Below are 15,508 nucleotides of genomic sequence, written 5' to 3' on the forward strand. Positions count from 1 at the left end.
TAGACAAGGCTATTAACAGCATGCTGCAGAACCAGTCTTGGTTCATAATTTGCACAGCGAAGATTCACAGGGAGGGATACACACAGTATATGACTTTAAAAGACAGCAAATGTACAGGATCATATTTACAAAATAGGAGTAAATAACCGGTACATTTTTCCATGGGAGGCAACATAATCAACACAAATCCAAAGTTCCTCCCATTAATGTTATGTTGTTGTGTATTACTCTGACCCATAGGAGACAAACAAAGACAGAACAGAGACTGAAGTCACATTTGTGGCTCTATTTTTTCATTTGGAATTTACTGGCTATTTAATTTCTAAAACAACAAATGCCACATTTAACAAGCTGAAACATTATTTATTTTAGCATAGATAAATTAAATTAGGACAGTGCAGATTATTCAAGCTATCAGCAATACACATCAAACCCAATTTGTTTGAATCAGGACAATAGCAAATGTAATCCATGCCCTAAAGCCAGTACTTACAGATACATATAACAAGTTTAACATTTCTATGTGACACCTCACAGGTCAGTTCACAAGACAACTCACAGAAAAGCTTGCTACAGTTTCGCATACAAAATAGACACATTAAGATAGAAACAATGTTTGAAATGTTTTATTTCTTATTAAAGATGTCGTTTTTACAATCCCTGACTTGTGCTGGTGATTTTTTTTCCAGGAAAACAGACACTCTCATTTAACTAAATTTAGTTCTACCCTTAACCACATTTGAGTCTGACCTAGTTTGTGCTGTGGAAAAAATATAGAACTGTAATTGAAATGGTCCAATGCAATCACTCGATTATCTTATTAGCACAGCTGTAATTGGCCACAGTGGTAATGTTCATTAAAAGCTTCATTTAAGTGGTGTCAAATCTGAATTCATAATGAACTGTAGAACTTAAAGCTGTTTAAGAATAAAATACTGTGTGTTCGTGTTAAATAAACTGGAAGCAAGTAAAACAGTGGCACTGAAAAGAATAGATTAGGTACCTTTTTTTAGAAGTAATACCTCTGACATCATATTTGATTTAACTTCACGATCCTCCGGATATTGTTGTGATCTCTGTGGTAAATTAAAGAAAAACACTGTGCCTGTTTCACAAAGACTTTGATTTGCCTTTTATGTTTATAGGAAATGTGACACAAAGTATTGCTGATGAAAAACCTGGACAGAGAAATGATTATGGTATATTAAGAAAGGACACAGGCAGGTATATGATAACCAAAACGTAAACATAAGTTACACTTTTGATACAGTCTGCATGCAGGTGGAACCACAGATAGAAGTCCAAAGTAAGATGATTGTTTTTATAAAGGACTGTTCATAGCTAAAGGCAGCCAACAGTTCACAGGCCACACAAAAAGCAAACAGGCAAAGGCACCTTGAGTAAAAACAACCAAAACAAACAGGAGAGCAAACGATTAAAAGAACATTTAAAAACGCATAAAGCCACAGCACATTCTATCTGAGCATACATTTTACACATTAAGCAGACGGGCAGGTTTGACAACAGCTGAGAAAGAAGTTACAAAACATGAAAAGGTTAAATGAGTCATGCTGTTTATTTCTGAACTTCAACTAAAGCATCAGAGAATAAACGAGAGTTACAGGTATGTGCTGGATGTTGCAGTATGGCAAGATTACAACACTTTCTGTACAGAAACCCAATGTTGTGAGGTCACCGTGGTAAACACCCCTGGGTGTCACCCTCCTTCTCTTTAGTCACATACATAGATACATACTGTACATAGAAGCCTCTCACTGTCTCTAAAAAATGAAGGTAAAAAAACCTGAAATTAAAAAACCTTCCCTGTGCTCCTCAGTCTGTGTTTACAATCATGTTTACGGGGCTGAGTAGTTGTTTCTGACTTCAGCTTTTCCTTCAGGGTTTGTTTAAATAGCTTAATGTACTAAAAAGGAAAGTTAAGGTAAAGAGAATAAAGGTACACCATGTTCAGCATTGTGTGTTTTGAGATGTTTTTCTTCTGTTGTTTACCTCAGGTTTCTCTGCACAAGGTCAAATTAGATCTTGTTTTTTTGTTTTTTCTTAATATAAATGAATGTATTTCTGCTAAATAAGCAGAAATCCTTACATGAAACAGTCTTTGATTCCATGATTGTAATGTGTGGACCCTGAGCTCGTATTATAGAAACAGAACAAACAGATTTGGTTTAAATTAAAGTCAAGTTTGATTAATTTAATCAAATCTGCAATTAATTACATATCTAAGATGAATACATCCACATATGTCATTCCATTATCTATTTTTCTTGATTGTCTGATCAACCACTCTAACCAATTGATTTAATTTCATTTCATTTTGAACAATCTTCACATTTTCAGTTTATTTATAAAACAGATAAACATGTTGGGTTTTTTTTTGTTTTTGTTAATTACTTGAATGAAAAGGGTTGGTGGTCAACTTATAGGTTAAGTAATAACAACAATAAAATAACAATATTAATAACTTTATAATATTCCGCTACAAGTTATTTAGTAAAATAATAATTAAGGATTATTTGGCAAGAATCAACACTGAGATGCTTTTTCATGTAATCCAGAGGGAGAGAACTTTCTCACTGAAGCTGTTTTCTTTCCTCACACAGCACTGAATCATCTGTCCTACTTTAAGACGCCTCAATGAAAATATTGGCCTTTAACATTGTTTACAGCAAAGTGCAACACTGTGTATAATACACTGAGGCCCTGCTTGTTCCTGTGACACGTGTTAAAATGTGGCACACACACACACAAAAAGACTTGTATCCATGCTGAATATTCATGTAAACAAAGGACAAAGTATACAACAACACACTGTGGAGTCCTAAACTATCAGTGACTGGTCATTTTAGGTTTGGTCTGCTGTTGCGTCGATCACATATTTCAACCACCTTTGTGTATTATGTGTAGATATTGACTACAGTGTGATTTCCAACATCTGTCTCCACCTTCATAAAAAACATTTGAATGGATGTCTGTCAATCACAGAACTCATATCTATAATTAAGTTGACTGAAGTAGAGCCACGAGTAAGTGTGATCTTAACGCTAGAAGGAAGTGACGAAACAAAAAAATAAACATGTCTCTTCAGCATCACTGAGTGATCAGTTTAAGTAACCTTGTTTTTGTCACTCTTCTTTTCTAGTAATACTCTCTGTCCTTCTGATTGTCTGTCCATTGTACTGGACAGAACAATGAACATATAGATGAATTAATCAGGTATTTCTGTATGAAGACATATCAGTATATTTGGTTTGGAACAAAATTTGGTTTTGTAGAAATAAAAGCAACAAAAATATCTGGATTGCGCAAGTACTCGATATTGAAGCAGTCACAGGCTTAACTAATTACTGTTTTGAATCTTTGACTGTTGCTTGTTCTTTGCACCATGATTTGCACTTGGCATGGATAGTTTTGACTCACGCTATTAAACATGATGTATCCTCCCACCGGCACGCAACATGCTAAACACAGCTCCTCTATCATTTTCCTAACAAACAGTGAAGCGGTGCACCAGCTCCGTTTGCAAAAAAACTTGAAAGACAAACATCATTTTGAGCTTCTTTTTTTTTTTTTATTAGAAAAATCAATTACAAAACTTTGGTAAGATTGTGAATGAACAGCTGCAGTCGTATAAAAATACATTCGTTTTTTTCTTTTTTCATTGCACGACACCAAAGTCGCACAGCTGACCCTGAAGACATCTTTCATAATCATAACAGTTTTTCTTTTTGGAAATTGACGAGTAAAGCGTCATCCTCAAGTCACTTTTTGGAATGTTCCTCTCACACACACATTTCAGTGGCATCTCCAGCTTGAGGCTTAACTTGAACGCCACAGCACCGAGGCATCTGGCTCCTATCAAAAGCTCCTCCAACTCCTCCTCCATTTGTTTAGCAGCTGGGAAAGCTAATCTATGAGCCTTGTGCAGCTCTATACACACTGCTCATCCTATTTAATCATTGTGCTAAAGTCAACAACCACAGCTATTTGACATTTGAGAGTTAATCTTTCCATTAACACAACACTCCTCTAGGAATTTCTCCACATACAGTTGAGTCGTTTTTTGTTGTTGTTGTAGGTTCTGTTCATTTCTGAGAGAACGACTTCCTGAAACTCTCGTGCAATCTTCATCGGCAGATAATTAAGGCATATATTTTTCCCTTTAAAATATTCTGACCTGCATGCACTTAAATACATCTTCACCTGCTTACTTCACTTGTCCACATTCAGATACAGTCAACGCTTCAGTAACAGTAGAAAGTATCACAGGCACGCTGCGGCTGAGTCACACTATGGCTGGCGGTACAAGTTGTTAAAGTCTCCTGTGCTGCCAGGATGAGCAGAGTTGGAAACTGAAGATAATAATTGCACTTTTGTCTTTAAACGCCACTCAAAGATGACAATGTGCTTCTGTCACCTAATCAAGAGCGCTCATTACAAACTTAGAACACCAGGTGCATTACCAACTCTCTACCTGACAAAAAATTAAGTGACCCCCCCCCCTTCGATATGTCCCAAAATCATAAATTCGCTTTAGCTTCAGATGAGGGAAATCGTTGATTGGGAGGTATTCGTAGCTCGCTTCACCACGAGCCAAGGATCACTTGGGGAGGACAGGAACTGAAGTGGAGGAGATACTTTTCTCTCAACTGAGCAGGAAAGTGTCCAAACAGCAAAGTGGCTGCTCCTCCACTGACAGTCCAGTTCCTGTGAGTTCCGTCTCCTGACCTCTCCGCGGCGCTCTGGTCCCTCTCCATGACACTCTGTGAGACCGTGTGCCATTTATCAGAGAGAAGTGATCCAGGAGACGGCAAATCTCTTGATTCGGTTTTGTAAATTCATGTCGCTTGACGCTCAGACAGGGCTCATGGTTCAACATGTCATGCAGCGGGGTCTCATGTTTAAGGGCTGAGGGTTTGGGTCAATCTGTAAGCAGAAGACAGAAATGAAGACGTATTAGATTAATGATAGGTCAACAAACATTTCATTTTAAAAAAATAATAATTTATATAATGATAAACTTTGGCCAATTGGCCTAAAACAGGTAGTACTAGTAGTACTGGCAGACTCACCTCACAGTACACCGGCGGTGGTCTAAAACGAAATTCTTGGACAAAAGCCATAAGGGGGCGCTCTAGGATACCGCTCAGGTCTTCGGCGGGTGGCGGGACCACCGTGTTGTTTCGCCGCTCAGCTTCCTCCTCCGTCACCACGGAGCTGTAATCTGGAGGAGCTGAGGGGAAACAGGCAGGATTAGTCCACTGGTCTGACTCAACAAAACAGGTCCAAACACTGAGCGGCTGAGTCATCAGTTTAAACTCATAAACCCACACGTAACATTTACTGCCTTTTGCACTAACAAACACTGATTTGATCCAACATGAATCTGTGCTGAATTGAAACCTTTGTTTAGTTTTTATTAAACTTTGGCTTTAAATATAATGAGATTGGCAGATAGAGGTCATACAAATTAAAATGTGAACAACCAATAGAGGGGGGGGAAAAAAACACTCACAAACACAAACCATAAAAATGTGTTAAGATAGAAGACTATGTTCAGTACATTTTTTTTTAAACCACACTGTTAAAAAAAAAAAAGCCTTAGATGTTATCGATGTGCTGCTTCTCAATAATGAAGTTCACGACATACTTAAGTTCATGTTTGCAAACATAACTGAACACTGGCTATGATTTTTAGAAAAAAAATCCAAACAATAATCAGTCTGTGCTGCTCTGCACACAGCGCGTCATGTGTTTTCATCTGCACAGTTTGTGCACTTTAAGTAAAAAAAATATCTATCAAAGTGAGCAGGAAACACCCATCAATAAGCTTGTTTTTCCTGCCTTGTTCAGGTTATAAACAATTAATATGTTCTCATTGCAATAATAGCACATCTAGACCAACACCTCCCCGTTTGTCTCTATGCTACTAAATGACACTTACGCTCAGGCTGCTCTGGAATGGCCATGCGCAGCCACTCAAGGTTGACGCTGTACTGGCTGCTAACGCTGGAGGTCCTGCTGCCAAACGGGTGAAGGGGAATGGTGCCGATGACCAGTGGCAGCTCCAGGCAGAGCTTGGACGTCCCAGGAACATCAACACAAACCTGGTGGGAGGAAAATAATAAGAATTTATAGTTTCGTCTGTGCAAAGTGCAGCTCAAAGAAACAATGGCAGCTCATTTTAGAAGAGGGGATAAAATGATGACGGAGCTCACCTTGAGCATGTACTCCACTTTGATGATGCGACACTGCAGGATTGAGGGACCCACAGGTGGGATCTTGATGGCGCGACCGTGCCATGTCTCCCTGCTTCTGGCTCCCACAATATCCCCAGAGAGAGTTCCCACTACCGAGCGCTTTTGCTTCATGGTTCCACGTGCGATGAAGGTCTGCGTCTGAGTGATGTAGGCTTTGGGAACTACTGATCGGGAGGTAGAGTTGTCAAACTCGGCAAAGACAGGAATCACCTCACCTGTGAAGTGGAACAGCACGTTAGTAAAGACAGACATTTCTAAAGAGGCCTTAAAGACATTATTTTTATTCTTCTTTTTATAGTTGCTAACAGTGCTCGACTCTAACCTGGTGTGTAGCCTTTGCGGTCAATCTTTGCAGTAACAGACACCTGTCCAAAGTTTCGGTACCATGCTCGTGCCATCTTGTCCTTTGTTCCAGCCTGTGGCGCCTAGAAGGATGCAACAAAATTAGCCACACAACCCAGAAAATAATGCAGGGCAGAAAGATAAAGGATTAAATGTGAAGGCGGAGACGCTCACCAGTAAGGCCGGTGTGTTGATGTCGATGGGCTCGATGACTGTAAACTCCTTCTTGATCTTTTTGACAGTGGCCCACGGCCTGTGAAGCTTCACTTTGACCCAGTAGCGGATGCTGCCATGTTTTCCCTCGAAGGAGGTGACCAGCGTCTCCTCAGGGAGCTGGAAGCTGAACGGATACTCGTGTCTGCCGGCAGGAAGGACAGTCATTTCACCATTATCTGAGGAGAAAAGGAGAAGGAGAAAAAAAAGAATTTAAGTTTCAGGGGATTCATTGTTGTGGCTTTAAAGAACAGGAAGTGCACAAACCTTCACTTTCAGAATGATTAGTTTGTATAAAGAGAACACTCAATATAAAGCAACCAGTAGAGAACATGACGGAATAAATGACTTGTTGACTATGGCTGAGTACTGACAATAACAGTGAAAGACAAGCGAAGGAGGAAATTGAATTTTGATAAAACTATGCACGACTTCTGTAAAGTTAAACAAAGAAAGACTGAACAAACTCCTGTTTTTTCTAAAGTTTTTAAGTTTTAGTGAAAGGATCTTTTTGGCCCGCCTCTCGCTGAAATAGAAATCTCTCTGTCTGTGTTCAGTCACATGGCCGACGTGCTTGCTCCGAGGGGCGGTTCCTGCACCATTGTGCTTATGAGAACATGTTTTCTTCAGCGTCTCGACTGCTGTTTTTTTTCCTCCTCTCCCTCTCTTGTTGGAAAGGCCCAGGAACACGTGTTTGTGTTTAACAGATTCAATGTGTTTTGAGTTCCCTTTGTTAGCTGGAACCTCCAACTTCATTTCAATAACAATGCTGTCAGTGACAAATCCTCTTAATGGGTCAAGTGAGTTGTTAGAAGCGTTCTGCAGGGTGTTTTTATGCACATCTGTTTTTTTTTAAATTATTGAACATTTTACAATACAATTCTTCATTTTTGCATACTCGTTTTTTACTAGAATTAACCAAATCAAGAGACTGAAAACTCCAGTGGAAAAAGTATTAACTTGTTGCAGCTCTAGCTTTGAACTTCCTGTCTGAGCTTTAAACCAAAACAACTGTCGGCCCAATGAATGAAGACAGAAAACTGAGGCTCTCCCACCTCGCTCAGGAGAAAAACAACTCCTTCAAGTAGCCTGTGCAATTTCCTAACAACAAATGTTTTCACAATGAGGAAAAAAAAGTGCAATGTCAGCTTTTGTTCGATGGTTTACTTCTTGCTAAAACTTTCTTAGGAGCTATAAGCAACAACATACACAGCTTCATGAGGACAAAAACAACACCCCAAAGATGTCCTTTGTTAAATGAATGGGGCAATCTTTTTGTTACCATTTGGACTCTTGTCTCAATCATAATGCTGTTACTGTTGATTCTTGTATCAACAAAGACTGTATAAGTTGAGAAATAGGAATAGAAAGTCTCAAGTTAAAGAGTTTTGTAATGCAGCTAGAAAGAAAGCATTGCTGTTTTCCATTTTCGTTCAGCATTATAAAAAGAGGATCCCAGTGTGCAGACTAACATCTCTAGTGTCCCTGCTCAAATAAGCACATTTCACTAACTCTTCCTGAGCCTGTTTTGATGCACATGAAGCACATTTACAGAGAGCCTGCAGAGCTGACTGACCTGCCTGCAGGAGCACTTCTCTCCGGTTTAGGTACTCCACTTCGTCGCTGTAGTTCTGGGTGTATGCGGTACTGGAGCCGGCGGACCGAGACTCGGTCCAGTGCACTTTAGCGAACCCTTCGGCGTGGAGTTTCAGTGACTCTACCCGACTCTCCCCGGACAGGTCCAGCACCACCCGGCCGGACACCACGTCCCCGCTACTGAACACAGGAGGACTGTCCACCTCCGCGGAGTCGAACACGATGTTAAACTTTTTTAACTTGTCGAAAATCATATCTGCAGGAATTTAAAGTCCTCTTAAGAATTAGCGCGTTATTTATTCTTGTTCCGTAATCCTTTATATTAACCAAAGAGCGTCTTCTGTCGCCTCTTGTTCCTTGTGTCAGGCTCAAACTGTTTGACGCTCTCGGCCGCAGCCCTATTTGGAGTCTGTGGAGGTGGGCGGGGCTTGATTTTATTATGTAAGGCTCAGGAGAGGGTTGAAGGCGGATGCTACTTCAGGTGCTCCTCCATGGTACAGACTTATCAGCACCGACATTTTACAAAAACACATTTGGTAACTTTATCAGCGAAAACAACCCAGGAAAGTTGCACAGTGTAAATGGCAAAAGACTTTTAGTTTTCACGTTTACATAAGAGAGCAGCAGCAGTTTGTGATGATAATTTCACTTTCAAACAGTGGGTGAAATCAGCTGAAGCATTATTTGTGCATAATTAACCTACATAAATCTTATTCATCATCCTGTGATTTTGAATGAAAAGTTTACACTTATTTTATATATTCATGGGTTGATTTTTTTTGGTGCAGGCTGAGAAAACAGGCTACATAAACATGTCTGGGCAAACTCAGAGAACAGAAACTTCCTTGATATTCCAGCATTACAAATACAACACAAAAATAAAGTGTTCATAACGTTTCATGACAGCCATCAGGCTGTAGAGTTATACTTTAACAGAAAGTGTCATCAAAATCCCAACTTTATTTTTGATTTGTAACTTTGGAAGGACTCATGTTGTTCAATTCTTTTCCTAGTTTTCATATTTCCGGGCTTACCATGAAGGCAGCATAATAAACATGCAGACTGGGTGTGGAGGCAGCAGTGAGGAAAACAGGCCCTAGTGATGATTGATGGTTACAGGTTCTTAGAAGAAAACAGGCTTGCTGGGCATACCTCCCCCTGTCAAGAGATCCGCCCTGCACAGCTCAGAGAAAAATAGTTTCGCTCTGAACCAAAGCTGTTTACTCAACTTCTCCCAAGTCACTTTGAACATGCTGTTACTGTACACAGTCTGCATGCAGCACACATGAAAAACACACAGTTATGCAGCCAAGCATGCAACTTATGCCACCAAATCCCCTGATGGGAAAAAAACAACCGTTTACTGCATTGAATAATAAAGTGTTACCGAACGGATACCACATAACAAATATAGTTGTGCAGCAATTATATCACTTGCATGAATCAACACACAAATACAACCATTAATTTAGATGTAAATTTGAAAGAGTTTTTGCAAACTAAGCCTTTTTCAGAACAGAATTGATTTCCCTTAAAACTCATCTGCAGTCATTACACAAAACAAAAACGTATTCATGTCTAACTTGAGTTGTGCTTTGTACTCCATCTTTGAGGCCTCGGACAAGAAAAATCAAGTTTGATGAGAGACAACAAAAGTTGTTTACTCCTTTGTTTCCTGAACTGACTAGTTAGCTCTGCAGTGCCACCCACTGGAAATGTGGAGGCATTGTGCACAGCTGCAGAACTGACAATGCTTCTGCACAGCCTGAGCTTGGCTGGAAATGTGAGTAAATCTGGTAAGAAAGCTGAAGGACTCCAGTAAGATGGTGCTGTGAGAAAAACAATGGACCTCCAGAAGTGCTTCACAAATTATTATTTATCTGACTATTTGAATCCTCTCCAGATACAGCAAAGACACAAGTAAATAAAATGACGATTATCTGCCCTTTCTATCAATGTCACTCCTAACAAGCAGCAGAATTCTATATAGGTCGGAGGTCAGTCTTCCACTTTGCATCAATTTTTGCTTTGAGTGCAATAAGGAAGCTCGACCCTGAGGTGAAAAAAAATCCCAGTACACCACCTGCTGGCGGGCTGGTGCAGCAGTTTGGCTCTTGCAGAGTTCCCTGTTTGGTTCTGATAAGAGGAACAAGTAACAATCTGCAGACTGATGAGCCTGATAACCGCTCCATGCTCTGAGATGACGCAGTATCAGCCAAATCATGGCTGAAAACCTGTTTTTTTCTGCCAGGGACTGGAGTGCATATATTTATCCAAATGAGTTTCTCTTTGTTTACCCACCAGCTACTGAGGGTAAAACACAGTAAAGCTAACATTAACATGGAAGTCCTGCATACTTTGGAGCCGAAAGAGGAGCTTGAGCAATTGTAGGACCTCGAGGTGTTTGCAAGAGTAACACAGAACGAGCAATCCCTAAAACACAAACAAAAACTCTCCACTGAAACCAGACTGACCCTCAGATGCGCATTTACTTCAGAGATAAATATCTACTTCAGAAAGAAAAATAAAACCTAAATGAACTGGAAATTACATGGTGTGTGTGTGTGAGTGTGTGTGTGTGTGTGTTGGGGGGGGGGGGGAGAAGCCACGTGCTGTTTTTGCCTGTTGCCTGGGTGGCAGAGGTTGCCATTTTTAAACAGTTCCCTCCCCTTCCTCTTTCCTTACTCCCTGTCTTCGTCCTCTGCCTTTCACTTCCTCTGAATCTAATGTGTCAAAGTGAACAGACCTAAACACAACATGTCTGCTGTTATTACTATAAGCTAACTTCATAATAATCAAATTTCTTTCTGATTTTATTATTTTGCATTTTGAGGTCTCGTAGCAGCATCAGTAATAATCTCAGTCTGTTTCTTTACCAGTTTTAAAAGGAGCTTAAAGGGAAGACAAAACATCACCATCATTTTCAAAGACGGAACCATTTCTTTTTTACTAGTTTTCCTGAAGATACTCATCAAGCTGTTTGAAAACTTATTTTTTCAACATTAAAACAGATGGCTAGTAGTTTCATTTTAAATGCAGAAATGAGAAATACAAAACTCAGATGCATTTATGTTTCAGTTGTTTACATGCATTAATAGAACATCTCAGTTAATGGTCTGTGTTACTATTTAGTGTTCAGTGCATAAGGTAGGCGGGGATATATAAACCTCTAAAGTGCCCCTTAAACAACAGCTTCATTCTGGTGTTGCAGCAACAAGTCATTTGGACATGATGCCCTCTTTAACTGTATTTTAGAATGAATGAGTGTCCAAATCATGAGGCTGTTTCTATTCTGCTTAGACGTCAACAAACCCTGCTGTTATTTGAGACTTTGCAGATAGACTAGGGCAGTGAGTCAAACCAAACCCAGCGTTTCTAGAGCATCCAATGAAACATTAACTACAGTCGACAGTTCATTTAATCTGCTACTATGGCCTATATTCTCTGCTTCTCTGGCTTCAAGATTCCTGGACTCTGCACTAACTATTTTGTCAAACATTAGGGTTTCTATCTGGCATATGCATCTGATGACCTGGAGTCAAATTCTCTTCAAGGTTTCTATGCAACCCATTTGGCCCAGGTGGCTTCATTTGCAAACTGCAGAGACTCGCTTACCGGCTGGGACACGGAAGAGCAAATGGGCAGTTTTACGCCTCATTATACAGAATAGACGGAGACATTTTTCATCCACCAGCTGCAATACTGTTACTCTGATATCTTACGGAATAACAACAGGGAAAGAAGAAAATATAAAAACTAGAACAAGATCAGCACAAATGATTTGCGTCTCCTTTTTAAACGAGTGAAGACACTGTTTTGCATTTTTCCAAATCAAGTAAAAATGCTGAGATTTTTAGTTACCTTTAGACCACATTAAAAACAGTACGAGTCAAACAAACGAACAATTTCATTGTTGTAAACTTCGAGGTTTATTTATGGTGATTTCTATAAATCACACTACATGTGGGGATAAACAGCCTTTGCATCTTTTAACACTGACCTCGTATCAGATGCTGCCTCTTCCTGAAGTATGTGACCTTGGAGGTGTAGTCGTTATAGACAGAGTTCATTCCGCGGTTCTCCAGCCAGTGTGCCATGGCCACCCCTCTACCCTGCACCTTCATGGAGTGGACTCTGATGTCCCTCCGGAGCTCGAGGACAACCAGGCCAGATACCACCTCCCCTCCAGTGAAAGCTGCATCCGCAGCACCATCCAGCTCAAGTGTAAAAGACTTTATGAAACCCAGTGTCATCCCTGAGTGAAGATGGACAAACTGTAGATAAGAACAGTTGTGTTTATCAAAACACTAGTCTTACACTTCATGTACAGTCATTTTGTCTGTGTGGATAACTGGTTTTAAAGCCAGCTCCAAACATAAACGATTCCAGCATCTGTGCTCCTGTGGGCACCAGGAGACCCCGAAATAAGCCAATAATATTGTGCAATTAAATTTTTCTATGCAATACTATTTCGATACCTTAAATTCATTTATGCACTTAAAATAATACAAAAAAGACCATTGTTTATGTGGTGATTCATACACAGTTTTGCACTTTCAATATGTAATTGTTTTGGTCACTCACTCAAATAGCAGTTAACAGTAATAGCAGTAAACACTGACATTCACCGATTTTCGTCAGGAAAGTGTTTTAAATGACTTTGAATGCGGGTGTCGGCAAACAGGCTTGCGTTAAAAGTTCAGTTGTGCACGCAGAGCTGACATTTTTCTAAAGTCTCAAACTCACCGACAGGACAGGGCAGCAGTCTTTTCACAGACGAAATGTAGAATTATGTGTTTTATTCCGACTGTAGGTTCAATGCAATGGAGTCCCAGCCTTCTTACACGGTGGCAGGATTCAACGCCCAGAAACGCTGCAGCTCTCTCTTTATACCAATGACAATGCGCACGTGCGACTCACCACGACCGCCCACTCAAAACAGGCCAGAGGTGAGAGAGAGAGGAAGCGCGTGGACGTCAGACTCCAAATATTAAAGTAGTTTCCAGGCTTTGCCTTCCAGAGTTAAAGCGTGTGTATAGCCCATCGTGTTTTATCTTAACGATGTTGTAATTTTCTACGTTTGTGGGCAGAAAAAAATGTCCGTAATATTTACAGGCTATGGTTAAAACACAAAGATTTCCTCAATTTTACCGATGGCTCGATTTGTTGTTGAGTTATGCTTTTATTTTGAAGGCAGTATGGCCTTAACGTTTAAAGAGATTTCTACAACTGTCATTGCTCTTTATTTTATTTCTATCACGAATATCCCTGGAAAATTTCTACATAAAAAGAGGGAGAGTAACACACTTGCTCGGTAGCAACATTGACTAATAAATAAAGTTCAAATATCCTTTTAAAAGACTCTCACGTGATCACGCTGTCACATGTCGAATTAAAATAAGTTTCCATGTCATGATCAAATCACTGAAGCATGCTATTGTGTCTGAAAAACATCAGTTAACAAATACATATCCTCATGATCAACAAATCTAATCAAATAGGGAACTCGGTTAGACACTAATTTAACTGTTGGCCTTTCATAATTTAATTTGAGATTAAAATTCAAACCATGTGTTTTGGTTCTAAGCGATTAAATACTACAAAACTCATACCACAAAAAAAATGCACATTCACCATAGTTAAAAAGTTATTTAGTCACTTTCAATTGAGATTTGTATTTATTCTAAAGAATTGAGCTTAATGAAATTCAAAATAAAGAGATAAACATTTCACATGCATTTCAAGGTGGCCTGGTGTAAATTGTATTTTTAAAAACACTGGAACATTTTTTTATGTCTAAACTAAATTTGCTCAAATCAGCTAAATCATTGTTGCAACCTTGGAGTGTTTCTTTGAGCAGGACCTCTCTGCTAACAACTGTACTGTTTTTAACTGACCGAGTTCACCAAAACACGTTGAGAGCTGTCTCGTCTAAACTGAAGTTAAATATTTAATGAAAGCACATCGCAGCTGCAACCCTTGGACCTGAACCTGGATTTGTAGGGTAGCTCATACATGACCTACTGCCTTTTTGCCAGGTTGACGAACAGAATCTGTTTATTTACATCTGTTTGACTGCCAACCTTTTTCATTCCAGAGCCTGCATCTCAGGTCAATGTTGTGTTATTGCAACAACAGAGATTGTTATTGTAGGGTTTTATGGTCAATCATGATTGAAGGAGTGAATGAGAATACGTCTGTGTGAAAGAGACACTGTAACCTTCTCTCAGCACTAAGCAGTGTTGTCAACAAGCTGGATGTAGGACAGTTAAACACAAAGCTGCTTGCCTTTCTTGGCCTGAATACAACAGGTCTGGTTCACGTTTAAAGCAGCTGACTGCTGAAGCTGGATGTCACACACTGATAACTTGTGTTGACTGTTTTGATATAGAATTACATTTCTACGTCAGCCCGGTAAATTAAGACAATTCTTAAGCAGCTCAATAAAAAATACACTGATATAATTTGTGACAGAATAAATGAAATGTTTGTTCTAATGAGCTGTAAACATCAGCATGAGAGTAGAACATAACAGTGTCACACCTTCATTTTTTATTTTTACTTCTATTGATGTCTTGTGTGAATTTCCTTGTTGATGAAATGTGTTGTCACCTTGCCTTAAACTGTGTAGTTTGTGTTAATATCTTATTGCCTGTACAGCTATAGCATCTGTTTGCCCATTTTGAGGGCAATCTGATTTTAGTATTATAACTACTAATTGACAAAAAGTCTCAGAAAGAAATCAGATACATAAAGTACAAACATCAAAACAAATACCTTTGTTAGTGATGTGGAATTAAGAGCATGTTGGAACCATAAAAACTATGTCAAAGTTTTTGTTTATGTGTAGAGAGATGCAGAACAGTCAATACAATGCAAACAAACTGGACAAGGTTGTGAAACAGGCAGCAATAACCGGGAAGCAAATGTGCTGCATTTCTGACCAGACTGACTGGTACACATTGATCACAGCTGACCATCTGCACCCCTTTTGGTCGAAGTAAGAACTCTTGACTTCAGGACGCAGGTACAGAATGCCCAGCTAATCCAGCGGCTTAATCCAGCATCCAGCTGCTTAA

At 39.6% G+C, this 15,508-nt stretch overlaps 1 protein-coding gene across 3 annotated transcripts; it reads right to left on the minus strand.

Moving 5' to 3' along the window:
* Positions 1 to 3,567: 3,567 nt before the first annotated feature.
* Positions 3,568 to 13,380, minus strand: arrdc2 (arrestin domain containing 2). 3 transcript variants are annotated; one of them, XM_079351503.1, is made up of 8 exons: positions 13,176 to 13,380; positions 12,430 to 12,684; positions 6,795 to 7,012; positions 6,601 to 6,703; positions 6,237 to 6,493; positions 5,963 to 6,125; positions 5,091 to 5,251; positions 3,568 to 4,944 (listed from the first exon to the last, which is right to left on the minus strand). In XM_079351503.1, exons 2-8 carry the CDS (start codon positions 12,680 to 12,682, stop codon positions 4,891 to 4,893), a joined length of 1,209 nt encoding a protein of 402 aa, XP_079207629.1. In that variant the 5' UTR covers positions 12,683 to 12,684; positions 13,176 to 13,380; the 3' UTR covers positions 3,568 to 4,890. The 3 variants fall into 3 exon arrangements, with proteins under 3 accessions (XP_079207629.1, XP_079207628.1, XP_079207627.1); XM_079351502.1 differs by having other exon boundaries at positions 12,430 to 12,703; XM_079351501.1 differs by lacking the exons at positions 12,430 to 12,684; positions 13,176 to 13,380 and adding an exon at positions 8,410 to 8,848.
* Positions 13,381 to 15,508: the final 2,128 nt, after the last annotated feature.

The sequence above is a fragment of the Symphodus melops genome, assembly GCF_947650265.1.
Source record: "Symphodus melops genome assembly, chromosome: 8".
Taxonomy (NCBI): Eukaryota; Metazoa; Chordata; class Actinopteri; order Labriformes; family Labridae; genus Symphodus; species Symphodus melops.